Here is a 26657-nt window from a genome sequence, read left to right as displayed (position 1 = left end):
AACCGGCGCCGACAGAGTTAGTCTTCTAAAAAAAAGACTTACTGAGTTAGTGAGTTATAGATCTGGATTTTTCTATTTGCTTTGGGAAGGACAGGTTAGTGTTCAAGACCATTTCGGTTTTTTTTTTTTTTTTCTTTGGCAGAATAACCAAGTCCATGTCATTTCACGTTTGGTAGTTTGGCCATTATAATATAGAAGTAATATAATATCTAATTTGAAAAGACTGTCGTTTTAGAGTTCTTTTTTTACACAACTTTCAGTCTTCTTTTCAAGTGAAACGAAGCCGTTTACGTTATTATTATTGTGTGATATTTTTTTTTTTAACCCTTTCAGTTAATTTTTACATTTATTGATAATATTTTCAATAAAAAAAGTTTTCAGTTTCAGCAAGATAAGCAGATCCCAAAGTTTTCAGTCTCATACTTCCTAAGCCAATTAGTCTCTCTCTCCTCTTAGTTCTCCATCGTAGAGCTAGGTAGCTCTTTCTGTGGTAAACCCTAATCCCTAATATTTTTGGTTTTTTTTGTTCACGAATCAACTTATTTGGTGATTCTAATATTTGTTTTTTGGGTTATTTTCTTACAATTTCAAGGATGTTGTAAGCAATTTAACCTCATAAAGGACTAAATCTGAAAGGATCAAAGACTTATAGGGTATTCTCTAAATCTATTTTCTAAATTTATTTCTTGATTATCTTATTGTTCCATGATTTTGCTGAGATTTTAGTTGATTATGTCCTGCTATTGTGGTTTTTGTGATAATCTTGTTGTTGTGATTTTAGCAATGAAAAAGCTAATGTTATTATTTTATTATTAAAGCTAATGTGTCATTTTAGTATTGAGAAAGTTGCTTGAATGGTTTTCATCTGCAAATAGTTATAGAACTTGGTGAATGGTCGTGTATATGTTGTAAATAAGTCAAAATGGGCTCAAATGCTATTCTTTAGAGGCCTAAAAGCCCAAAATTTAGAATAATAATTTTTAGAAGTCCAACCCAAATAACTGAACTAACTGTACTGAACCGTTAAAATTAATCGCACTTTGTGTAGACCGATTTCTACCCTTTAAAATTAAGGTGCGGTCATGCATTGGGTGAAATTGCACCCTATAGGTGTGGTGCAAAAAGCCTCTTAAAAACCGACCAAACCAAACTGCGTACCGCCCTAAATCCAACCAATCAGTCCGGTTCAATTTTTAAAACCATACTTTGTTATAATAGTACTACTGGTCAAAGAAAAACTTTAAACGTGTAAAACTTGTGATATTGCTTGTCTTCTTATCTTCACCATACCATATGCGCAGTACAGCACACTTATAACACTTTTACCGTTCTCTCTTTCCTTATCTCAGAACTTCAAAGCATTTTGTCTTCCAATCTATACATCTCTTTCTTAATCCGTTGTTGTTGTTGTTGTTTTTTTTTCTTTGACTTTTTCATTTTCGGGGTATATGTAGAATGGCATCACAGATCGACGTTAAAGGAACCAGTGAGACTGGGACTAAATCAGTCAAGCAAAAAGAAAATGCAGCAAGGAAAGGGATAACAAGACCCCCACTTAATTTCTTATCCATTTTCAAAGAAGCACGGATACCAATCGACATATCTTCCCCGGACAAGCTGTATGAGCAGCTCTATGATGGAGTTTTCGTAGAGGAGGGCAACAAATTGGCAAGTTCCATATGAATTTTCTCCGCATCTAATATATATATAATATTTGATTTTAATAATTTATAATATTGAATATAGTTATTACTCAATAAGAAACCTTATATACTTATATACTGCATATGTGTGTATATATATATATATATATATATAAAAGAAAAATGTCACATTTTAAATGATGGGTTTGCACAGCTCTGAAGTGCATCGTAACTATAATAAGATCATTTGTTTTACGAAAATTTTTATTCACGTTCTTCTTGCCTTTATGCACACCTTTTCTCTGTACTAAACTACTAATATCTTTGAAAATTAGCAAATGTGTGTATTCAATGTGATATAATGATGTGGATAAGAGATGTGCAAATCGATGTACATGGATGCTTTGCAATTCACGTTATTCTTGTTTTCTAGTAGGGATCAAAGTAGTCATTTTTTTTTTCTTGATAATCAAAAAATCATTCTCAAATTATAATTCAATGGAAATAGTTTGAAATAAAACCTAGAAAAAAAGGTCATGTTCTTTCGAAATAACTTTTCAATTTGTTTCCGCCCACGTAAGAGGTAGTAAGAGCCTCTCTAGCTCTGCATTTGGGGCTGTCAAAAGAATTATCAAATTTTAAATCGTTTAATAAACATTGCAAAGAGCTTTTAGGGCCTGTTAGCTCTAAGTTCGGTTTTCAAAAAATATGTTTTTAAAACTTTGTGAGAGGGGAAAAAGAAAGGATTGAAATGGATTTTTTTTAAATAATAATCCATTCATTTTATTGTTTGGAAGTTTAATACAAAGGATAGTAGGGTTACCTGAGAAATTGAAAAACGCAAAAAAAAATGAAAAAAATAAAAAAAACATAATAATAAAAAATTAAAACAAAAAACAAAACAAAACAAAACAAAATAAAAAACAAAAAACAAAAAAAAAGCCCCAAATTTTAGGGAATGTGTCGATTGATACTCCTTCATTAGTTTGGTCTCAAATCATTTTGGCAACCTTCTATCACTCCCATAAATGTGATTCAGCCCTAAAGTTGCAGATTGGAGCTTAGTTGGATGAAATTATATGAATTGCACATGTTAGGATAGGATTAGTTAGTTAAAAGTTAGTTATTAATAGAGAGAATGGCTTGATTAGTTAGATTTCAAGCACTTTTAATACATTAATCACGTGTAAATTCTTTTGATCACATGTTGAATTTGTAAACCAACAAGATTGAGTCATGTGGGCCAAGTGGATTAGGAAAAATGACATAGGACAAATTATTGTAGCTCTCATTTGGATCATTGAATGCAGAAGTCTCTTTTGTGTGCTCAGACTTGTGATTAGTCTAGCTTGGAGGTAAAGGCTCTCTTAAAGTAGTCTCAATTGGAGAAGGTGACTCTCTTATAGTCACAATCACTTTTGATCACTCATCATTTGTGCATACATCCTTTATGCATTATCAATGAAACACCTACTTGCATTCTAAAATCCTAATTGTATAGTTAGCGTATCCTGGTTCCTTTCTCTTTTAAGATCACCTTTCCAATCACCGATATCACTCAAATACATGCCATACCCAAATTGTCTAGCCCATTAAACACTTGAGCCTACCCTTCAGCTCACCACAATCTCACACCAAGACCCAATTCCACTCAATCCTAAGCCTTACCCAAAACCTAAGAATCAAAGAAACCCTAATTTCTCTCTTTTCCATATAAAGATCTTACTTGAATTTCTTTAATGTTGGATCCCAAATAATATTATCACCAAAATTATCAATCCAAAATAACAATTACACATAAAAAGACAAATATTTACGTGGAAAAACCTTTCTCCTTGAAAGGAAAAACCATGAGACAAACACAACGATGTGTTATCGAAGAGGAAACCGAAATCCTTGGTGTAAAACCTCTCCGCCGCCCTCCAAGCGGTCAATAATCCACTAAAAAATGTAGTTGGGATACATGAACAACAGAAAACCCTCCAAGCCTAATCTACCTAGTGTACCTAAGCCCTCCAAGCTCCTACTCCAACGAGGTTGCGCCGAACCTATTCCTTCTTTAGCTTACTGGATTCCGCTACAGCCCATAGCATCAACCAATGTGAAATTGGTCCCTTCTTAACTGCTTCCCAAAGCACCAAACAGCCTTCTCACAGATATGGGTATGGTGAGAAAAGGTTTTGGTAATGTACCTCTCAAGGATGTAACAATGGAGAGGAAGAGACTAGAGGAATTTGAAGAATCTCTATGTGAAGATTGTGAATGAGTCAATCTTGTTTTTCTCTAGGGTTTTTCTCCCAAAATTCTTTCTAGAAGCTCTCTACATTTCGTGGGTATAAGGGGTATTTATACTAGGGTGAGAAAGGAACGCAAAGAGTCAGATTTTCCCAAACAGGGCTGCCTGGCGGCTTGGCCTCGTGACTTGACTGAGTCGCGAGTTCAAGCCGCAAGCAAACAGAATGGCCAGACTGGACTTTTTGTCCTGTAGTGCTCCAGCTGGCGTGACTGTTCAACTTCTCAGCATGCTTCACTCGTGTGCATCATCTAGCGACTTGCAAGCCGCGAGCCACCCGCGAGATCTAGTCACGAGTCCCTACTTTACTGCACATTCTTAAGCATTTCTTCACACTCTCTCACACACTACCTTTACATGAATCCCATCTAAATACAGGGTTTCTAAGTGCTGAATTACAAGCAAATTGGCACGGAATAAAGCCAACAAAATGGTTGATAAATTTCAACCTTACAATATCCCCCTTTGGCTATTCCGTAACAAAACCCTAAAACAAACTCTAAACTTAACATGTGAGTTGGGAACAGTTGAACAAAACTGACTCATACCTAACTCTAGAATTTGTATAGCTCTTGAATCATAAGAACAAGTGTCTCTTGAAACACAACAACATAATATGATCATTGCATGCAGAAAAACTTGTAATGCATATGAGACGAGCACAATGCGATCAAGCACAATTGAGTAAAGTAATAAACCAAAGCTTGACCATACAGGCAATCACTATAAAGTAGTGACCACAATGCTCATTCACACTTGGAATGAACATCCGGACATGCAAGCTATTAAGTTTAAATGCAAAGAATCATCTGCATGTCCAACACTCAACTAATGCACAATACAAGAAGTATATGCATCTAGGAACAAGATCCTACAAGGGCAAAAAGTGATGTACTAAAAACAGTGCATAGCAAAACATCAAGTACATAAGCTACAAAGCAAAGGAACAAAAACAAAAAGGCTGCCTAAGCATGGTACAAACCATAAAAGCCTACAGATCAAACCCTAAAAGCTTACAAAAGCAACATGGGTACAGATCAAAAAAAATAATAATAATAATAACAACTTAAATATATAAAGCTAAAAGATTTAAACACAACCATGAGTTTAAACCAGCAAAATAACGATACAAAGTATCTAACAAACCCATAAAGAAAAGGTTATCCGAAACACAACACCAGAAGCTATATAACATAATCATAAAGTAAACTGCTTAAGATAAGTTTTTGGCATGCTCCCCCTCAAACTGACACTCCTCCTCAAGAGCTTCCCTTTAAAAATTCTCCCCCTTTTTGACCGGAATGGCTAAAGGGTCACTGCTGAGAGGAGAAACTATCAAACTTTGCTGAGAGGATGTTCATCTGATCTTGAAGCGTAGTTAGCCTGTCAGATTGTTCATTCTGGACATCTCTGAGCCAATCAATGCTTTCTAGAATGATCTGGAATGCATCTGAAGGTACAGTTGATGAAGATGAAGCTCTGCTCCTCTTGCCACGACCTCTTAAGCTTGAAGCTTGTCTTGCAGCCTTTCTCTTCGTGTCCATGGATTCACCTTGAACTTGTTCACCTTCCTTTTCATCACTTGGGAGACGAACTTGTATCCTTGTGATGGTCAGTTTGTTGATGGCTAAGGGTACAGACATAGGGCTGATATCTTGAGGGATGGGAACATCTTTCAGTCTGAAAATCCTCATAAGAAGACTGGGAAAAATCAGCTTGGCCCTAGAGGTTGTTCTAGTCTCATCCACAATGATGTCAAAGATATGAGAGCTAATGTCTATGAAGGTATTTTCCTTAAGTTCCATGAGAAATATGGCTCTGGCATTATTGATTGTAGTCAACTTCTTAACTGGATACAAATTGAACATCATGATGGTGGTTAGACACCTCATGTCAGCAGGGAAGGCAGTAGTGTTGAGGCATTTCCCTTCTCGTGATCCACCAATGTGAGATTGGACGATCTCTGTGGATAGCATCCTGTCCTTGAAGTTGGTGAAGTCATGGTCCTCTAATTCTTCAAGACCCATCACCTCATCTATATCACTTACTACTATCAAGAATTCCTTTCCTCTTATCCAACAATTCAACTCATCTTCCCTCAGTACATCATTTGCATAAAATTTTCTGATAAGAGACTTACACACCATAGGTAAGTCACTCAACAACTTATCCCATCCTCTGCCCTCAAAACACTTTGGAATGAAGGTGTCCTTTAAATCCACCAAATCTACAAATCGTTCCTGAATGATGGGTGCCTTTACGAAGAAGTATTTATATCTCTCAAAGTGTTGAATTGATCTAAATTTGGTGTTGTCCATTTTCAGCCTTTTATCACCCTTCTTGGCAGTAGTTTTCTTCTTGGTAGGTGTCATCTACAAACATAGCAGAAAAGGCCACAAAACACAGCACAATAGATGGAAAAACAACCATTAGAGACATGGTTAGTATAACAGAAAAGAGCATAAAAATATACTCAGATAAAAATATATGGTTAGTATAACCATATAGAACGAAACTAACTCACACACAGATAAAACCCCAAAAAATGACAATAAGACACATCATAAGGGTATGAGATGCACAAATCAACACAAACAAACTCAAATAATGAGAGTAAGACATGATAGCATCCATAACAAGCATCATAAAAACAAAATCAAACAAACCCAAACACCAAAATTAGACAAATATGAACCCAACCCAAAACCAAAACAACAGATGACACAAACCTTAGCGACAACTCAAAGATTCAAGAAAACAGGGCTAGAAACATGAAATACTTAAGGAAAATAAGAAAATCCATACCTTTTTCTTGAGGATTGAAGTTGAGAGGATGAAGATTAATGGTGGGTTTAGGGAGAAACTCGGTGAGTTTGAGAGAGGTGTGAATGGGGAAGATTATGAACAGTCACAAAAGTTCGAGGGAAAACTGAAAAAAAATTAAAAACTAAATATAAAATGCAAAACACGCGTTTTTCGCGACTGATTCAAGTCGCGTGCAAGACACTAGTCCAAGTCGCCAGATCACTTGAAAACAAAAATTTGAGAAAATTTGTTCAAGTGTTTTTCGCGACTGGAAGTTCTACCCGCAAGGAAGTAGCGAAGTAAGTCACGAAAATCTCTGTGTCTCCTCGCGACTAAACCTTCCACCCGCGAATAAGTTGCCACTTGGAGCCGTGAAAAGCATAAAGACCCAAACTTTTGAAAAATATTCTAAGTATTTTTTGCGACTGGGACATTTACCTGCCAGTGAGTCGCGAAAAATCTCTGTATGAGCTCCCGACTGGGGCAAGCGACTAGATCAACCCGCGACTGAGTCGCCAAAACAGGGCAACACAGATTTTGAAATTTTTGACATTTTTTTTTGAAAGAACAGAATACTTTCCAAACACAACTTAAAAACTCAAAAATCTTTTTGTGTTTGATCAACAAAGATTGAGCATGTGAAAACACATTTATCAAAGTACAATCAGACAAATGAATATGGCATTCATTGATCATATGCTTGTGTGATGTGTGTGGAAATCAAAAATGAGATAATCCTTAGTCTAATGTGAAGCTTCAATGATCAATTCAACCAAGGCATACACAATTAGCACTAGATAATGTAACCCATCTCAATTATAGAAGTATGCATATATGACCTCCCACAACACTTGAAAGCATAAGAATGAAGCTTTTCATTTGGCTCCATATACATCATATCATTTGATCTTTTTGAAACAGTACATCTCATTGTGAGATTGATGCCAAAAAATTTGATATTTCAATTGATGAGATAGCCTTTGGCTTTTTTTTGGGCATCATACAATTTGTAAAGGTCGCTTTCCCTTTTTCCTAGTCAAATACTAGTATGTGCGATAGGCTTTTGCAGCTCAATATCTCTTTTCAATTGGAGATTTACATTTGGTGAGCTCTTTTAAGCAAACAATAAATAAAAGAGTGGGAAGATATATAAGCATAAATCTATGCATGTCTCAAGATTGACAAAAACATTCACTAATCATTCATGATAGGCTTGAAGATCTATTTACAACAGTCACATAAATGTCAAGATTTCACCCACAATGAAATGAGTGCATAGGGAACAAGCTATGTTCGTAGATGCACAAGGCCATTAGTACAAAGGTACAAGGCAAAACATGATTTGAGACAAAACTCAACAAAGACGTTCAAACAATTAGGATTTTCTACTTTTTATGTGTTTTTGGACTTTTGACACACAAAAAAACAAGAAAAGGTTGATCAAAAACAGCAATGTGAAAACATATAAAGTGAAAACAAACAAACAACCAACAAGCATACAATCAAGCATATTCACCCGACATAGGAAGAATTAATGCATGGACATGTTGTAATGCTTATGCATGAGTACCCTTTTTCACCCACACGTCACGTGCATTTGGGGTGATATCCTTATAGGATTGGGTACGAGAGTTAGGACTTTCAAACCTTCTTGTGAAGCTTTCCAAGCAGTTGGTGAATGTACCAATCATCTTCATCACATCTATCATTCTGGGATCACCATTTTGACCTCTTGATGGTTCAACAACACAAATTCTCTTGTCATTTCTTGGTCCTCTTGACCTTTGATCACTGGCATTCCTCAATGCTCTCAATTTATGACAATTTGGCCGGGTGTGTCTTTGAAGTCCGCAGTGATGACACACATGGTTCGATCTAGGACCTCTTTGCGATCGTGGAAGAGATTTTGCTCTGGCTTCCGACCTGACCACAGATTGATTATGGAGCTTGTTCAACACTCGCTGGTCAGCCACATTCTTCTTCTTCTCAACCTTGGCCTTCTCCATAGTAGGAGCAACTACAGCCGGCTCTTTGGCCTTCACAAACTTCACTTCTTTGGAGGTATTCATAGTTGAGCTACTTTCTCCGGTGTATCCTAATCCGGTTTTGTCATAAATTTTTTTTTGAGAGGAAAGGACATCATCGAGCTTCTTTGTGGATACGCGCTCTATTTTGACATTTGCTTGAACCACCTCAAGCTCAAGGAATCTCACCTTGGTGTAGGCTTTGGTTAGTTCGCCATATAGCGTCTCAATTTCACACTTGGCCTCTTTGTATCTCACTAGGAGACTTCAATAGTCCTCCTTTGCTTTCTTCATCTTCTTTACGGCCGCCTTGGCCACCCTTGCATACTCTCCCGACTTCTCAAGGAGTGAATTGTAGTTCTCTCGAAGACCAGCTGTATCTTCATCTTCTTCAGCATTCAATTCTTCTACAATACCCATGGATTCCTCATCACTATGCTCCCCAAGCTCTTGCACAAGCATATTCAAGTCCTTCGAAGACTCAACATGGGCAATGGTCATGAATGCTGAGAAATTTCCTTCTTCATCACAGCTATCCTTCAAATCAGAGGTGGAAGAATCTGAGTCACTGAGAGTGGTGGCATAAGCCTTCCCTTTCGATTTCAAATAATTAGGACATTCCTTTTTGAAATGGCCATGCCCGTTACATTTAAAAGAAGTTACTCCTTGGGTAGATTGGGACTCCTTCCCATCTCTCTTTTTGAAGTCTTTTTTATCCTTTCTGGAACTTGTGAATTTTCCTTTATCACCAAACTTCCCACTGTTCTTGAACTTCAGGAATTTTCAGAAATTCTTTGCAAGATAAGCTACATCCTTTTCGACTACATCCTCATCCGATGAGTCATGTCCTTCTACCCTTTCATTTAATGTCTTAAGAGCAAGTGATTTGCTCCTTTGATTTGGCAATGAGAGTTCATATGTTTGGAGAGAGCCAATCAGCTCTTGGACTTTGATTTCATCTATGTCCTTGCTCTCCTCAGTTGCAGTCACCTTTGCATGAAAGCTCTCTGGTAATGAACGAAGAATTTTTCTTACAACTTTCGAGTCTTCTGTTTTCTCTCCCAAGTTAAACTTGCTGATGACCACTTCATTCAGCTTACTATAGAAAGAGTCAAAGGACTCATCCTCACTCATTTTCAGCTCTTCAAACCAAGTGGTTAGCATCTGCAGCTTGGTGTCCTTAACTTTCTTTGTTCCCTTGTACGTGGTCTCCAATATCTGCCATGCGTCCTTGGCAATGGTTATGTGAGATATCCTGTGGAACTCATCTGGAGATACACCACAAAAAATAGCGTTAAGTGCTCTACTGTTTGCATTAGACGCTGCGAGGGCTGCCTTATCCCATGTAGATTTGGTTGCCTCCGGTCTAGTCCACCTGACATCAACAGCATGCCAAACAGATTCATCTATTGAACATAAAAATGCTCTCATTCATACCTTCCAAAATGCATAATTGCTACCATCAAAATATGGTGGAGCATTCAAAGATTGAGATCGGTCCATCTCAATATGGGGTCAAGGATCGCACTAAGGTGTTTAAACCACAACAAGTGCACCCGCTCTGATACCAATTGAAAGTTCAAATAGCGTGTAAAACACTATGAACGTTTAGACCCCTAAATTACAAAATACCAATTCAAGCTTAATATCAAACAATTAATGTGCGGAATATGAACTTAAGCTTAAACTTAGAATTGATAAACAATCTAAACCAAATAAGATCACATCCACAGCAAAAATTAAATGGCAAAGATTAAGAAAAGAGAGATGCAAATACAAGGACAACACAAAGATGTGTTATCGAAGAGGAAACCAAAGTCCTCAGCGTAAAACCTCTTCGCCGCCCTCCAAGCGGTCAATAATCCACTAAAGAATGTAGTTAGGACACATGGACTACAGAAGACCCTCCAAGCCTAATCTACCCAATGTACCTAAGCCCTCCAAACTCCTGCTCCAATGAGGTTGCGCCGAACCTATTTCTTCTTTAGCTTACCGGATTCTGCTACAACCCATAGCATCAACCAATGTGAAATTGGTCCCTTCTTAACTGCTTCCCAAAGCATCAAACAACCTTCTCACAAATATGGGTATGGTGAGAAAATGTTTTGGTAATGTACCTCTCAAGAATGTAACAATAGAGAGGAAGAGAGTAGAGGAATTTGAAGAGTCTCTATATGAAGATTATGGATGAGTCAATCTTGTTTTTCTCTCAAAATTCTCTCTGGAAGCTCTCTACATTTCGTGGGTAAAAGGGGTATTTATACTAGGGTGAAAAAAGAATGCGAAGAGTCAGATTTTTCCAAACAGGGCTGGCTGGTGGCTTGGCCTCGTGACTTGACTGAGTCACGAGTTCAAGCCGCGAGCAAACAGAATAGCCAAACTGAACTTTTTGTCCTGTAGTGCTCCAGCTGGCATGACTGTTCGACTTCTCAACATGCTTCACTCGTGTGCATCATCTGGCGGCTTGCAAGCCGCAAGCCATCCACGAGATCCAGCCGCGAGTCCCTGCTTTACTGCACACTCTTGAGCATTTCTTCACACTCTCTCACACACTACCCTTACATGAATCTTACCTAAATACAGGGTTTCTAAGTGCTGAATTATAAGCAAATTGGCACAGAATAAAGCCAACAAAATGGTTGATAAATTTCAACCTTACATTTCCTTTCTTTCATCCATTTGTTTTTTGTCCATAAGATTTTTTCTCTTGTTTTTTTTTTCCTCTCTTGAACCTCCCTCTCTCTTTCTTTCTTCAGCTCTCTCTTTCTCTACTTTTTTTCTTTTCTTTTCTTTTTCTACTTGATTCCAAAACATTATCCAGCTCTCTCTGTGATAAGAAACGGAGAAAGAGGTAGAGAGAGAAAGAACAGATGGGTTAGATGGCTCTGTGTCGCAGCGCCTTTCGCTCCGCCGCCGCTGCCGCCGCTGCCGCCGCCGCTCATCTTCCTCCCCAATGCGGTGCAAATGGTAGATGGCTGGTGTCTTTTTTTTTTTTTTTTTGCTTTTATTGTTTTGGTCTGATTAATTTTAAGATTATGTTTTTGAGTTTGTATTTTGATTATGCTTGAGTTTAGAGATGTTTGAGAGAAAGATTGTTGTGTTTGTAGTCGTTGTGTTTGTAGCTGTGAGAGGAGAGAGACAGAATTGTTTTTTTTATTAAGATGTATGAATTTTTTAAACAGAAAAATTGATTTGGTGTTGCTATAGTGTTCTCTAGATTAAGAGAACTACTGTAGCAACTTCAAAAAAAAATTTGGAAAAGTTGTATGTTTAGAGAACCTGTTGGAGCGTGAACAGTGAGCTTTTTTGGAGAAAAAGTAGAGATAGAGCATCTATTAGAGATGCTCTTACTAGGTATCATGTATGTGTTATTATCAAAACTTCCCTCAATCATTTACTATAAAAATTATAACATAAAAAATAACGTTAACCACCACAAACATCTGACAGAAAGAAAGAAGGTGCTCTATGAGAAGAAAGTGGCAAATTATGTCAAATAGAGAAAGAAAAGCAATGGGATCCAAAACAAATTTTAGATTCATGCCTCAAATTTTCTGATTATTTTACCATGTGAGTTTCAAGACTTTTGAATTTTTTTTGTTGATATCCTTTTTTTTTTTTGGTAGGGTTTGCTTTTTCTTTCTATTTTACAATATTGATGTAATAAAGATTCATTTTTAAAGTCTTTTCAGTTTTTTTTTCCAGGTTTTCTTTCCTAGGTAATTTTTCAGTATTTTTTTAGCAAAATTTTTCAGTTTATTTATTTGTGTATTCACTTTCTATATATGTGATTAGTTTATAAGATGAAAATTATTAGTCTTTAGAAAGAAAATAGAAATAGAAGAGCCTCTAAGCGTGGGTTCAAAGGCTAGTGTTTGTTATTGTAATTTTCTCCCCTCTCATCGATATTGCCTTCTATGTTTTTCTAACTTTCTTAATGTTTTTTCTTACCGCCATTGTAGAAGTTTTTTGTTGACAAGAAGTTAAACAAGAATGGCTTCGTGTATTTTGCAAGAGCACTTTATATTTGTTGGGCTGATACTCCTCAATATTGGACATGGACTAAAGAGAAAGATACAAGGTAAGTTAACCCAATGGCACTAGAGGCAATAGGGCATAATTGTGAAGCTCCTTATTTCTTCAAGGAACTTTTATCGATGAAATTGAGAAATATTATTTAAGACATAAAATTAGAGGAAATTTATTTATATATATATATATATATATATATGTTTGTAGTGTTGGATTTAAGTTACATCTGATGTAACTCTAAGAAATATTACACCACCCAATAACTTATTATATAATTCATATTTTGAAAATCACATCGTTGAATTACATGTTCTATATGTTCTTAACATTCATGCCAATTTTCATATCAATTGGATGTTATTTATCATTCAATTTATAAACTAATATTTTATACATTATTTTAAACTACAAAAACTTGAATTTAAACAATTTATTAAGACATGGCTATTAATCTTTGATCAGCTTGAAATTTTGCAAGCGCGGAGATTATACAAAGACAATGTAATTTAGTGGTGGATTTGTTAAAATTCGCAATTATTTTAAACTACAAAAACTTGAATTTAAACAATTTATTAAGATAGGGCTATTAATCTTTGATCACCTTGAAATTTTGCAAGTGTGGAGATTATACAAAGACAATGTAATTTAGTGGTGGATTTGTCAAAATTCGCATCCAATTAAAAAACATTGAGTGATGTAGTATTACTTTAAGTTACACCAAGCATGCACTTAATAGTTCAGCCACTTCAATGTCTTCACCACTGCAAAAGTTTGGTGAAATTTAAATAGTCACTGTTTGGAAAAGAAGCTCCTAAACCCTAACCTCTCTCTCTCTCTCTCTCTCTCTCTCTCTCTCTCTCTCTATATATATATATATATATATATATATATATATATATATATATATATATATATATATATGGGTTAGATTCAAGTTACACTTGGTGTAACTTAAAGTAATATTACACCACTCAATATATTTTAATTGGATGTGAATTTTGACAAATCCACTGTTCAATTACAATATTTTCGTATAATCTCTACGCTTCCAAAATTTCAAGGTGATCAAATATTAATAGCTTATCATCAATAAATTGTTTTAATTCAAGTTTTTGTAATTTAAAATAATGCATAAAAGATTAGTTTAAGTATTGAATGATAAATAACATCCAATTGGCATGAAAATTGGCATGAATGTTGAAAGTTCAAATAGCGTATAATATAACAATGAATGTTTAGACCCCCAATTACAAAAATACCAACACAAGCTTGTACTTAAACGATAGATGTTCGGAAAGATAAGTACAAGCAATACCCAAAACAATAAACACTCTAAACCATAATGAATCACAACACAACAACAATTAATATGTAAGAGTAAGGGAAGAGAGATGCAAACACAAAGATAACACGCCGATGTGTTATCGAAGAGGAAACCGAAGTACTCAGCAAAAAACCTCTCTACCGCCCTCTAAGCGGTCAATAATCCACTAGAGAATGAAGTTAGGATACATGAATAGTAGAAGACTCTCCAAGCCTAATCTACCTAGTGCACCTAAGCCCTCCAAGTTTCTTGCTCCAACAAAGTTATGCCGAACCTTGTCTTTTTTAGTTTACCGGATCCCGCAATAAGCCCATTGCATCAACCAAATGAATTGGTCCCCTTTGAACTGCTTCCCAAACACCAAAACACCTCCTCACTGATATGGGTATGGTGAGATAAGGATTTGACTAAATGTACCTCTTAAAGATATGTCAATGGAGAGGGTAAGAGTAAAGGAATTTGGAGAATCAAAAGATGAAGATTGTGGATGAGTCAATCTTGTTTTTCTCTCAAAATTCTCTCTAGAAGCTCTCTACATTTCGTGGGTATAAGGCTATTTATAGTAAGGTGTATAAAGAATGTGAAATGTCAGGTTTATCCAAATAGGGCATTCTGGCGACTCGACCTCGCGACTGGAACGAGTCGCGAGTTTGAGTCGCGAGCTAACTGCCTGACCAGATTGGAAGTTTTGTCCTGTAGTGCTCCAACTGTCACGATCCTTCAGCTCCCTTGCATGCTCCACACGAGTGCCACCTTTGGCGACTCGCCAGTCGCGAGCCAATTGCAAGATCCAGTCGCGAGGCTGTTCTTGATTGCACACTTTTGAGGATTCTTCACACTTTCTCACACACTACCCTTACATAATTCCCACCTAAATACATGGTATCTAATTGCTAAAATACAAGCAAATTTGGCACGGAATAAAGACAACACATGATTGAATAAATTCAACCTTAAAATCTCCCCCTTTGGCTATTCCGTGACAAAACCCTAAAACAGACTCTAGACTTAACATGTGAGTTGGGAACAGTTGCCAAAACTCACTCACACCTAACTCTAGAAACTGTGAAGCTCCTGAACCATACAAACAAGATTTTTTCCTGAAAACAATAACACAAGATGATCATTGTAAGCAGAAATCTTGAAATGCATATGGAGCAAGCACAATGCGATCAAGTAATAAAGATTTAAACAATAAAGCATGACTTGACCAAACATGAACAATCACTGTAAACAGTGATCACAATGAACATTCACTCAAGGAATGAACATCCGAACATGCAAGCTAATAAGCTTTATGCAAAGTATCATTTGCATGTCCAACACTCAATCGATACATAAACACAAGATAGATGCATCAAGGATAAAAAATCCAACAAGGGCACAAGAGATAAGTACTAAATAAAATGCATAACATTAACTAAAAGTACTAAGCTACAAAGCAAAGGTACAAAATATAAAGCATGCATAGATAAAAACACAACATTAGACATGAAATAAAAATACACAAGAAACACAATATTAAATAAGTTTGCTGAGGCTGCTTTTCTTGCTACTCTTGTTGTTCTTGCTGTTCTTCATCTCCAATGCTCCCCCTTTGATCTAGCTCTATCTCCCCCTAACAAGACATGGTATTATTTCCCCCATTTTGTTACCGAATAGCTAATCTTCATCTTCCTCGAGCTTCCATTGGATTTGATCCAATTGGGTTTGGAGAGATGTGAATTTTGTATCAAACCGGTTGTGGTGAGAGTACATGAGAGATGCTAGACCCGAGACTTTGGTGCTAAGGTCTTGCATAGAGGCAAGGATGTTGTCCAACTTCTCATCATTTGAATGAGAACTAGATTGTGCACCACCTTGAGGAGCATTACATTTTAGCTTAATCCCCTTCTTGCTGTGACCAATGCTGGCATGCAGAGTCCGAATGTTGGTAGGACTCGGCTGAGGATAGGGATGCTCGTCGTTTGTTGGATGAACACCTTTGAGCTTCAATATTTTTGAGATGAGGCAGGAAAAAGGAATGCAATTCCTTGAGGCAGTTCTTTTAGCAATTTTGCTTAAAATGTGGAAGATATGAGAGCAAATATCAATTTCTTCTTCATTGACCAGGTCATGAAGGAATAAAGCTCTACCAAGATTCATGTATCCGGTGCTGGAAAGAGGGTAGAGGTTGTGGAACATGAGTGTTGTGAGCACCCTCAATTCAAAAGATAGTGATGAAACGCTAATCGATTTCCCTTTGGGAGAAAATTCCAAGTTTACTTCTAGAGTTTCCCAAAGTAAATCCTCTTCTGGATACAAGTCATCATACACCGGTGTCTTTCGGAACATTGGCCGATTGATGCATAAAATATCTACAAGATAGGTTGGTGTCACCGTGAAACTCTTTCCTCAAACCCAACATTTCAGCTTATCTCCTTCTGAAATAGCATTTACATAAAAATCCTTGACCATATTCTCATATGGTTCCTTGAAGCTAGTCAGGAGAAAGTTCCAATCCTTGGTGGCGAACTATTTCGGAATGTTCGTATCAAGAAGAGATTCCTGATCCACCACCCTTTCTACCAACATGGGAGCATCTTTGAAGTAAGTATCATATCTTTGAGCTGCTGCATAGGATATGAACTTCTCAAAATCATAAAAGCCTGCGGATGACCGAATCTTCTTGGACTTAGGGGAGAAGTTGTCCAGATCGATCACAGGTTCCTTACCCTTGCTGCTACTTCCTTTTATAGCTGCTTTCTTGAAGGGAGACATTAGCAAGCTGTGACATGTAATATTGAAAAGCAAGAGAAAGAACAACAAACTTGATTTGCAACAAGTTGGTCCCTAAGAAGAGATTTTGAACTATCACCCTGAAAATGTGTGTATATATATATATATAGGGGAAAACAAAGAAAATTGGCATGTGACAACCAGAATCATCAAGACATGTTGAAATTATGACAATGAGCATTGAAGCATGTCAAAATGTGTGTGTGTGTGTGTGTGTGTGTGTGTGTGTGTGTGTGTGTGTATGTGTGTGCATCAGATGCAAAAGTGAGCAAACTAGGGCATAAAGAACAAGAGACATTTCTTTATGTGTATGATATGCACAACACAACATAATATTACTCAAAGATGAGAATCAAACATGAAAACATGTATAATAAACATCACATCAACAAAGCCCATACACCAAACTCATAAAAAAATACCTAACCCATATTCGAACATCATATTTTGCAAAACTCAACGAAAACTCAAAATCCAAGAAATCAAGGGCTAGAAACATGAAATGCTTTGAGAAAAATAGAAAACCCATACCTTTTCTTGAACATTGGTGAAGAGATGATAAAGAAAATGATGGATTTTTGATAGAACACGGTGAGCTTGTGAGGGAGATGAACAGATAAGACAATGAACAGTCACAATGTGCGAGGGAGAATGAAAAGTTTACAAAAACTATCTAAAAATAACCCTCAATGTGTAAAACACTCATTTTTCGCGACTGGAATAAGTCGCGAACAAGTCGCCAAGTTGAGTCGCCAAAAACTCATGTGACTCAAAATTTGTCTAAGTGAAAGGTCCACTTGCGAGAAAGTCGCGAGAGAATCGCAAATCATTCTGAGTAAACCTCGCGACTGGAGCTTCCACTCACGAACCAGTCGCCATAGTGAGTCGTGACGATTACAAAAACCCAGAAATTTTGAAATTTTTCTAAGTCTTTTTCGCGACTAAGAGCTTGACTCGCCAGAGAGTCGCGAAAGCTTCTGAGTAAGCTCGTGACTGGCTTCACCCATGAGACAGAGTCACCAAAACAGAGTTACACAATTTTTTAAAATTTTTGAAATTTTCCAAAATAAAAACACTTTCCAAAAACAATTAAAATACTCAAAAATCTTTTTGTGTTTGATCAACATATGATTGTCCATGTGCAACACATTTAATCAAGTACAATCACACAAATGAATACGACATTCATTGAACATAGACATGTGTGATGTGTGTGGATATCAAATATGAGATAGTCCTTAGTCTAATGTGAAGTTTCAATGATCAATTCAACAAAGGCATACACAATTAATACTAGGAAGAGTGACCAATCTCTATTATAGAAATATGCATATATGACCTCCCACACAACTTGATTACATAAACTTGAAGATTTTCATTTAGCTTCTTTACAATTCATAACATTTGATCATTTTGATCTTTACATCTCTTTTTGAGATCGATGCTTGAAATTTTTAATATTTCAATTTGATGAGTATGCCTTTGGCTTTTGGGCACCATACATTTTCATAAAAGTCGCTTTCCCTTTTTCCTAGTCAAATACTAGTATGTGCGACGAATTTTGCAGCTCATTATCTTTTTTCATTTTGAGATTTACATTTGTTGAGCTCTTTAAGCAAAAAAAAAAAAGGTGGGAAGATATATAGGCACAAGTCTATGCAAGTTTTAAGATCATCAAAACCATTGACTAATCATTCATGACAAGTTTTACGATCTATTTACAACAGTCACATACATGTCAAGATTTTTCTCACAAAGATATGAGTGCATAAAGAACAAGCTACGCTCGTAAATGCATAAGGCTATTTGTATGAAGGTACAAGGCAAAACATGCGAGTGACATAGCACAACAATGCCGATCAAACCTTTTGGATTTTTTACTTTTTATGTGTTCTTGGATTTTTTTGACACAAAAACAAGTAAAGATTGATAAAAAAAAAAAAAGTAAAGACATTCAAGGCAAAAAGCAACTAAACGAAAATTTTCAAAACATGCTAAAGATGATACTAGCTAAGCAGTGTGTGCTAAACACAAGTGAGAACAAAATAAGATAGATAAGTAAAGCACATGAAACACATGAGATTCAAGGAATTGTACCAACGCCAATGGTCTTACGGAGTGATTCAAACCGTGGACCATCGAGGGGTTTGGTGAAGATGTCTGCCTTTTGATTGTCAGTATGTATGAACTCAAGACAAACTACTTTATCCTTCACCAAATCTCGGATGAAGTGGTAACGTGTCTCAATGTGCTTGGACTTTGAGTGTTGTACCGGATTCTTTGAGAGGTTTATTGCACTGCTGTTATCACAGAATACACACATTGTATATTGAGGAATACCATAGTCGTGAAGCAACTTCTTCATCCAAAGAAGTTGTGTGCAGCAGCTCCTCGCTGCTATGTACTCTGCTTCTGCTGTAGAGAGAGACACTGAATTTTGTTTCTTGCTTATCCGTGAGACAAGGTTGTTACCAAGATAAAAACAACCACCTGAAGTTCTCTTTCTATCATCTTCACTTCTGGCCTAATCAACATCTGAATAGCTCGCAAGACAAGCATTAGAATCCCTTGAGTACCACAAACCGTAATCCAGAGTCCCATTGACATATCGTATGATTCGCTTCATCGTAGTCAAATGGGATTCCTTCGGAGCAGCTTAATATCGAGCACAAACTCCCATGCTAAAAGCAATATCTAGTCTACTAGCCGTAAGATAAAGTAAACTCCCAATGATGCTCCTATACAAAGTTGGGCTTACTTCTACACCAGAAGAATCAAGATTCAGCTTTGTCGATGAACTCATGGGGGTGGAGGCATGTTTTTTGGAATCTAATCCAAACTTCTTAACAATATTTCTTGCGTACTTTTCTTGTGATATGAATATGACCTCCTTATTTTTTTTTACTTGAAGGCCCAAGAAAAATGTAAGTTCCCCCATCATACTCATCTCAAACTCTTTCTTCATCTCCTCGGAGAACTCTATAGCTGGGGCATCAGTGGTAGCTCCAAATACTATGTCATCAACATATACTTAAGCCACGAGAAGGTAGTCTTCATCATTCTTGACAAATAAAGTCTGGTTGGCATATCCCCTTTTGAATCCTCTGTCCAAGAGGTAATGGGTAAGCCGATCATACCAAGCTCTAAGAGCTTGTTTCAAACCATAAAGAGCTTTCTTCAATCTCAGCACATGGTCCAGAAAGTAAGGATCTTCAAAGCCTTTGGATTGTTCAACAAACACTTCTTTATTCAGATAACCATTGAGAAATGCACATTTCACATCCATTTGGTAGAGTTTGAAGTTCATAGTACATGCAATTGACATAAGAATGTGGATAGACTCAAGTCTTGCCCCGGGAGCGAAGGATTCATCAAAATCTACTCCTTCCACTTGAGTGTATCCTTGAGCCACCAGCCGAGACTTGTTCCAGATAATCTCTCCATCTTCATCAGTCTTGTTTTAGAAGATCCATTTGGTGCCGACGACATGAACATTCTCAGGCCTAGGAACAAGTTCCCATACATCATTTCTCACAAATTAATTCAGCTCTTCATGCATTGATTCAACCCAATTTTCATCTTGAAGAGCTTCTTCTACCCTTTTTGGCTCAAATTGAGCAAGGTAGCAATGGTATGTTACATGATTAGCCAAAAGAATGTTTCCCTTTCTAAGGTGAAGATCTTCATCTAAAGACCCAATGATGTTACTGTCAGGATGGTTTTCAATCACTCTTGATGACGGCTTCTTTGAAGGGGACACTTCATCATTCCGAGAGATAGGAGGATGAACTTCCGAAGGAGTGAGTGAGAGGACTAGATGTTCTAGACATTGATCTTGTTTCTATTCTTGAGTTCAGGGAAGTTGATTCCTTTTCCACTGTAGGTTCTTCAACTTCAATATCTTGAGCTTCGACCTCAACTGTGGGTTCCTTGGAGCTTGGCCCTTCTCCATCATCAACCATCTCTACCTTTGTTATAGCATCATCAATTTCCACATAGATGGACTCCATTACCGTCTTTGTTCTCATATTGAAGACTCTATACGCTCGGCTAGTAGTAGAATACCCAAGAAAGATGCTTTCATCACTTTTTGGATCAAATTTTCCAAGGTTCTCCCGATCACTTAGAATGTAACACTTGCTTCTGAATACTCGGAAGTATTTCACTTTCGGCTTCTTTCCATTCCAAATTTCATAAGCGGTTTTCTTTGTTCCCACTAGGAAGAATATTCTATTACCAATGTGACATGAGGTGTTTACGGCTTCTCCCCAAAACTTTTGAGGAATTTTCTTGTTGAGTAGCATAACTCTTGCCATTTCTTGCATCACCCGATTTTTCCTCTCAACGACCCCATTTTGTTGAGGAGTTTTGGGAGCTAAAAATTCCTTTTTGATCCCATTCTTCTCAAAAAAAGACTTAAATCTTGCATTCTCAAACTCCCTGGCATGATCACTTCTTATCTTGACAATACGAACCCTTTCTTGTTTTGAAGTCTCTTGCATAGAATTTCCATTTTCTCACATGCTTCTGATTTTTCTCTAAGAAGCTCCACCCAAGTGTATCTTGAGAAATCATCAACAATGACCATAATGTACCTTTTTCCTCCTAGACTTTTAGTTCATATGGGCCCCATTAGATCAACATGAAGAAGCTCCAAACAATGTGATGTAGCAATCACATTCACCTTGTGATAACTTGCCTTTGTTTGCTTCCCCATTTGGCATGCACTACAAATAGTCTTCTCCACCTTTCCAAATTTTGGAAGTCCCTCAACAGCCTCAAGTTTAGATATTTTAGCCACTTGTTTGAAATTTGCATGTCCAAATCTTTGATGCCACAGTTCCAACATGTCAACATGGGCACTTCTGCAGGAAATTTTTGCTGTAGGAACTACTCCGTAGCAATTGTCGGTAGTCCTATTTCCCTCCAATACTTGAATCCTTTCTTCATCAATGATTATGCACCCCTTCTTTGAGAATTGAACAAGGAAGTCCTCATCACATATTTAAGTGATGCTTAAGAGATTCGCCTTAAGCCCTTTGATGTATAAGACATCCTTCAATAGAGGTAATCCCGATATCTCAACAATCCCTTTGCTAAGAACTTGAGCATGACTTCCATCGCCAAATGTCACATAGTCACCAACCTTTTATTTGAGTGACTTGAACAATGATTTATCTCCTGTCATATGACGAGAACAACCGCTATTAAGATACCATAAGCATGAATTAAAAACCCTCAAAGAAGTGTGCACAAATTAGCAAGCATGGGATAAGCACTCTTGACCTTTAAACAAAAAATTATCTTCATTTCCACGGTTTTGTTAGATTGAATTTTCCTTTTTAGATTCTCAATCTTGTCACACAATATTCTATTTCTTCTTTTATACTTCTTAATCAAAGAATTTGACTTACATAGGCTATTGTGTAATATGTGATTCTTATTTTCAAAATATTTCAGCATGTGAACAAACATTCTAGCATGTTTCTTTGTTTTTAATAACTCTAGGAGTTCATTGTTAGGACACCCTTCAAACATACTCATAGAGTCATTATCACAAACATTTAAACCACAATTTATCATAGCCTTTTCCATAGCTTCGTCCATAGCTAAGGGGTCTTGGATCGCACTTAGGTAGTTAAACCACAGCAAGTGCACCCACTCTAATACCAATTGAAAGTTCAAAAAGCGTATAAAACACCAATGAAAATTTAGACCCCCAATTACAAAAATACCAACACAAGCTTATACTCAAACAATAGATGTGCGGAAAGATAAGTACAAGCAATACCCAAAACAATAAACACTCTAAACCATAATTAATCACAACACAACAACAATTAATATGTATGAATAAGGGAAGAGAGATGTAAACACAAAGATAACACACCGATGTGTTATCGAAGAGGAAACCGAAGTACTTGGCGAAAAATCTCTCCGCCGCCCTCTAAGCGGTCAATAATCCACTAGAGAATAAAGTTGGGATACATGAATAGCAGAAGACCCTCTAAGTCTAATCTACCCTGTGCACCTAAGCCCTCAAAACTTCTTGCTCCAACAGGGTTACACCGAACCTTGTTTTCTCTAGCTTACCGGATCCCGTAATAAGCCCATTGCATCAACCAAATGAATTGGTCCCTTTGAACTACTTCCCAAACATCAAAACACCTCCTCACTGATATGGGTATGGTGAGATAAGGATTTGGCTAAATGTACCTTTCAAGGATATGTCAATGGAGAGGGTGAGAGTAGAGGAATTTGGATAATCAAAGGATGAAGATTGTGGATGAGTTAAACTTGTTTTTCTCTAAGGTTTTTCTCTCAAAATTCTCTCTGGAAGCTCTTTACATTTCGTGGGTATAAGGGTATTTATAGCAGGGTGTATGAGGAATGTGAAACGCTGGGTTTATCCAAATAGGGCATTCTGGTGACTCAACCTCGTGACTAGAACGAGTCGCGAGTTTGAGTCATGAGCTAACTGCTTGGCCAGATTGGAAGTTTTGTCCTGTAGTACTCCAGCTATCACGACCCTTCAGCTCCCCTGCATGCTCCACACGTGTGCCACCTTTGGCGACTCGTCAGTCGCGAGATCCAGTCGCGAGGCTCTTCTTGATTGCACATTTTTGAGGATTCTTCACACTCTCTCACACACTGCCCTTACATAATTCTCACCTAAATACAGGGTATCTAATTTCTAAAATACAAGCAAATTTGGCAAGAAATAAAGCCAACACATGATTGAATAAATTGAACCTTACAATCTCCCTCTTTGGCTATTCCATGACAAAACCCTAAAACAGACTCTAGACTTAACATGTGAGTTGGGAACAGTTGCCAAAACTCACTCACACCTAACTCTAGAAACTGTGAAGCTCTTGAACCATACGAACAAGATTTTTTCCTGAAAATAATAACACAAGATGATCATTGTAAGCAGAAATCTTGAAATGCATATGGAGCAAGCACAATGCGATCAAGTAATAAAGATTTAAACAATAAAGCATGACTTGACCAAACATGAACAATCACTGTAAACAGTGATCACAATGAACATTCACTCAAGGAATGAACATCCAGACATGCAAGCTAATAAGCTCTATGCAAAGTATCATTTGCATGTCCAACACTCAATTGATACATAAACACAAGGTAGATGCATCAAGGATATAAAATCCAACAAGGGCACAAGAGATAAGTACTAAAGAAAATGCATAACATTAACTAAAAGTACTAAGCTACAAAGCAAAGGTACAAAATATTAAGCATGCATAGATAAAAACACAACATCATACATGAAATAAAAATACACAAGAAACAAAATATTAAATGCTATTACTTTCCATTTCATTCGTAATTAATACTAGTATTTTCTCTCTCTTCTTATTTATTGTTTTTTGCTTGATTAAAGGGTACACTACCATTTTAACAACTTGCATTTCTTTACTTGAAAAAAAATAAAATATACAAGAAAAATATCCAAGATAGATAATCGGTGAGAAATAGAGTAGTCAAGTAACTTCAGCTAAGTGCTTGGAAATAATTCATTTTTCATTTGATCGATTGAGAAGAACAAGTTCATTATCAATTAGATTAGTACTAACTCTCTCTCTTTTTTCTTTTTTCTTTTTTGAAGAGCAGACTGGATTGGTTGTGAATCCATTGAATTTTCTCCTTGTGCTTGATTACTTTTTTCTCCATTGAGATCAATTAGAAACATATTCATTTTAGTCCAGAAAAGTTATCCAATGGTTTAAAGAATCAAATATCTCCTTAGTTCTCCATTATAGTTGCTTCCTTATGTAGATCCATCTAAGACCATTTTTTTGATGAATAGATCCATATAAGTCTTATGAGGCTGTGCTCTGACACAGTATATTATTGCTTTCCTATGGACATCTATTATTAGTACTTCTTATAAGAAGGCAAAAATATAACATTAGAGATAGAGGCACTAACCTAATTATGTGAAAAGGAGCCTCAAGATATTTGTCTTGTAAAGTTTTGTTTTTTCCAAGTATAGAAATGCAAGTTATTAAAAATGGCAATGTGCCCTTTAATCAAGTGAAAAAATATATACAAGGAGAGAGAAAATGCTAGATTAATTATGAATGAGGTGAAAGCTAATAGCATTTAATGATATTGTTTTAGCCATTAGCTAGATCTATTATAAATCTACGGTGTAAAAAAATGTAACTTTACAAGAGTTACACTAGGTGTAACTTGAACCCATTTAATATATATATATATATATATATATATATATATATATGTATATATAGAGGAGAGGGAGAGAGAGAGGTTAGGGTTTAGGAACTTCTTTTCCAAACAGTGACTATTTAAATTTCACCAAACTTTTGCAGTGGTGAAGACATTGAAGTGGCTGAACTATTAAGTGTATGCTGGTTAGAAATTACTGGGGAGATTTGGACTGTTAAGCTCACACCAGGCACTCTGTATGAAATTGTATTCGTCATAATGATCAAAGAAGGTGGAAATATATCAAATTACACACTACAGCTTACCATCGATGGTTCAAAAGGACGTTCTCAAAGTTTAAAAGACACCCCTCGGAATGAATGGCTTGAGATGCAGGTAGGTGAGTTTATGATGGCACCAGAACGTGTTGGGTGGTTAAAATTCCGTCTGGAGGAATATAGTCCAGACTGGAAGAACGGGCTTGTTGTGAAATGTGTTATCATCCGACCAAAAACTAATGGACCAAAAACTAATTCTACTCTACTCTACTCTTACGCTACTCCCCCTTCCTCCTCCTCAATCCAAACGGATTGTAAGTGAGGAATTTGTGACCGTATGTGTAGTAAATAAGCAATAACATAATATTTTAAGAAGAATTGATGTCCTAGTTTTATTATTATTATTACTAGCTTTTAACCCGCACTATGTGCGGGAACCTTTTTATTTACATTTATTAGAAATAATTTTTTTTAATAATATTTAAATACACTTCTACCACATGCGGATTTAATATTTTTTAAAACTTTTTTATATGTTAACAGCATTATTTGCCCGTTTTACATATTGTAGGAGTTAGCAAAACAGTAAAAGATATTCCTTCAATAATTTAAAAATATAAATATAAAAAAAGAAAAAGGTTGCAATGTTTGGTTGCTAAAAGAATTAATACCACGTTTATGTCCCTTCTTCAACCTGGATTTTTGCTCAAAATATGGAGTCTGGACCATCCATTCAAAACACTATTATTTTAATACCTTTGATATAAGTACACCAAGATTACGATGAACACCAGAGCATTTAGGGGTGTGCATGGGTCGGGTTGGGTTGGGTTGAGGGAATTTTTTGACCCAACCCATCATGGTAGGTCAAGAAAAATTCGACCCGACCCAACCCATCACATATGTCCAACCCAACCCACGTCGGTCGGGTTGAACCCATAGGTTTGACATTTTTTATATTATTATTATTAAATTAAACCCATATTTTTTTTAATTATATAATATATTTAAATATATATTAAAGAAAGTAATAGGATTTTATATTATATATGTTTGTAGGAATTGATGAAGTGCTCTACAGCTGAGTTTTAACTTAAAAAAATATTTATTAAATATATAATATATTTTAAATATATATTAAAATATGGGTGGGTCGGGTTGGGTTCGACGGGTTTGTAATTTTATGACCCAAACCCAACCCAACCCGCTACAAAATTATTTTTTATAACCCGACCCAACCAACCAAACCCTAAAAACCGACCCAACCCGGCGGATTGGATTGGA

At 36.5% G+C, this 26657-nt stretch overlaps 1 protein-coding gene across 1 annotated transcript; it reads left to right on the top strand.

The window, feature by feature from the left end:
* Positions 1 to 377: 377 nt before the first annotated feature.
* LOC142615353 (uncharacterized protein PHLOEM PROTEIN 2-LIKE A4-like) lies at positions 378 to 25695 on the top strand. Its single transcript, XM_075788103.1, has 5 exons — positions 378 to 490; positions 593 to 653; positions 1455 to 1668; positions 12728 to 12846; positions 25260 to 25695. Exons 3-5 carry the CDS (start codon positions 1456 to 1458, stop codon positions 25693 to 25695), a joined length of 768 nt encoding a protein of 255 aa, XP_075644218.1. The 5' UTR covers positions 378 to 490; positions 593 to 653; position 1455.
* The last annotated feature ends 962 nt before the right edge of the window (positions 25696 to 26657 follow it).

This window comes from Castanea sativa, chromosome 11 (assembly GCF_040712315.1).
Source record: "Castanea sativa cultivar Marrone di Chiusa Pesio chromosome 11, ASM4071231v1".
In the NCBI taxonomy this organism is placed as follows: domain Eukaryota; kingdom Viridiplantae; phylum Streptophyta; class Magnoliopsida; order Fagales; family Fagaceae; genus Castanea; species Castanea sativa.
The sequence above is the reverse complement of the archived record's forward strand: the minus strand, read 5'-3'. Positions and strand labels throughout refer to the sequence as shown.

Excerpts from the sequence above, each read along its gene's own strand:
- LOC142615353 (XM_075788103.1), top strand. The coding sequence starts at position 1,456 with ATGGCATCACAGATCGACGTTAAAGGAACCAGTGAGACTGGGACTAAA. Across the intron at positions 1,669-12,727 it reads TAGAGGAGGGCAACAAATTG|AAGTTTTTTGTTGACAAGAA; the intron begins GCAAGTTCCATA and ends CCGCCATTGTAG. Across the intron at positions 12,847-25,259 it reads ACTAAAGAGAAAGATACAAG|TGGTGAAGACATTGAAGTGG; the intron begins GTAAGTTAACCC and ends AAACTTTTGCAG.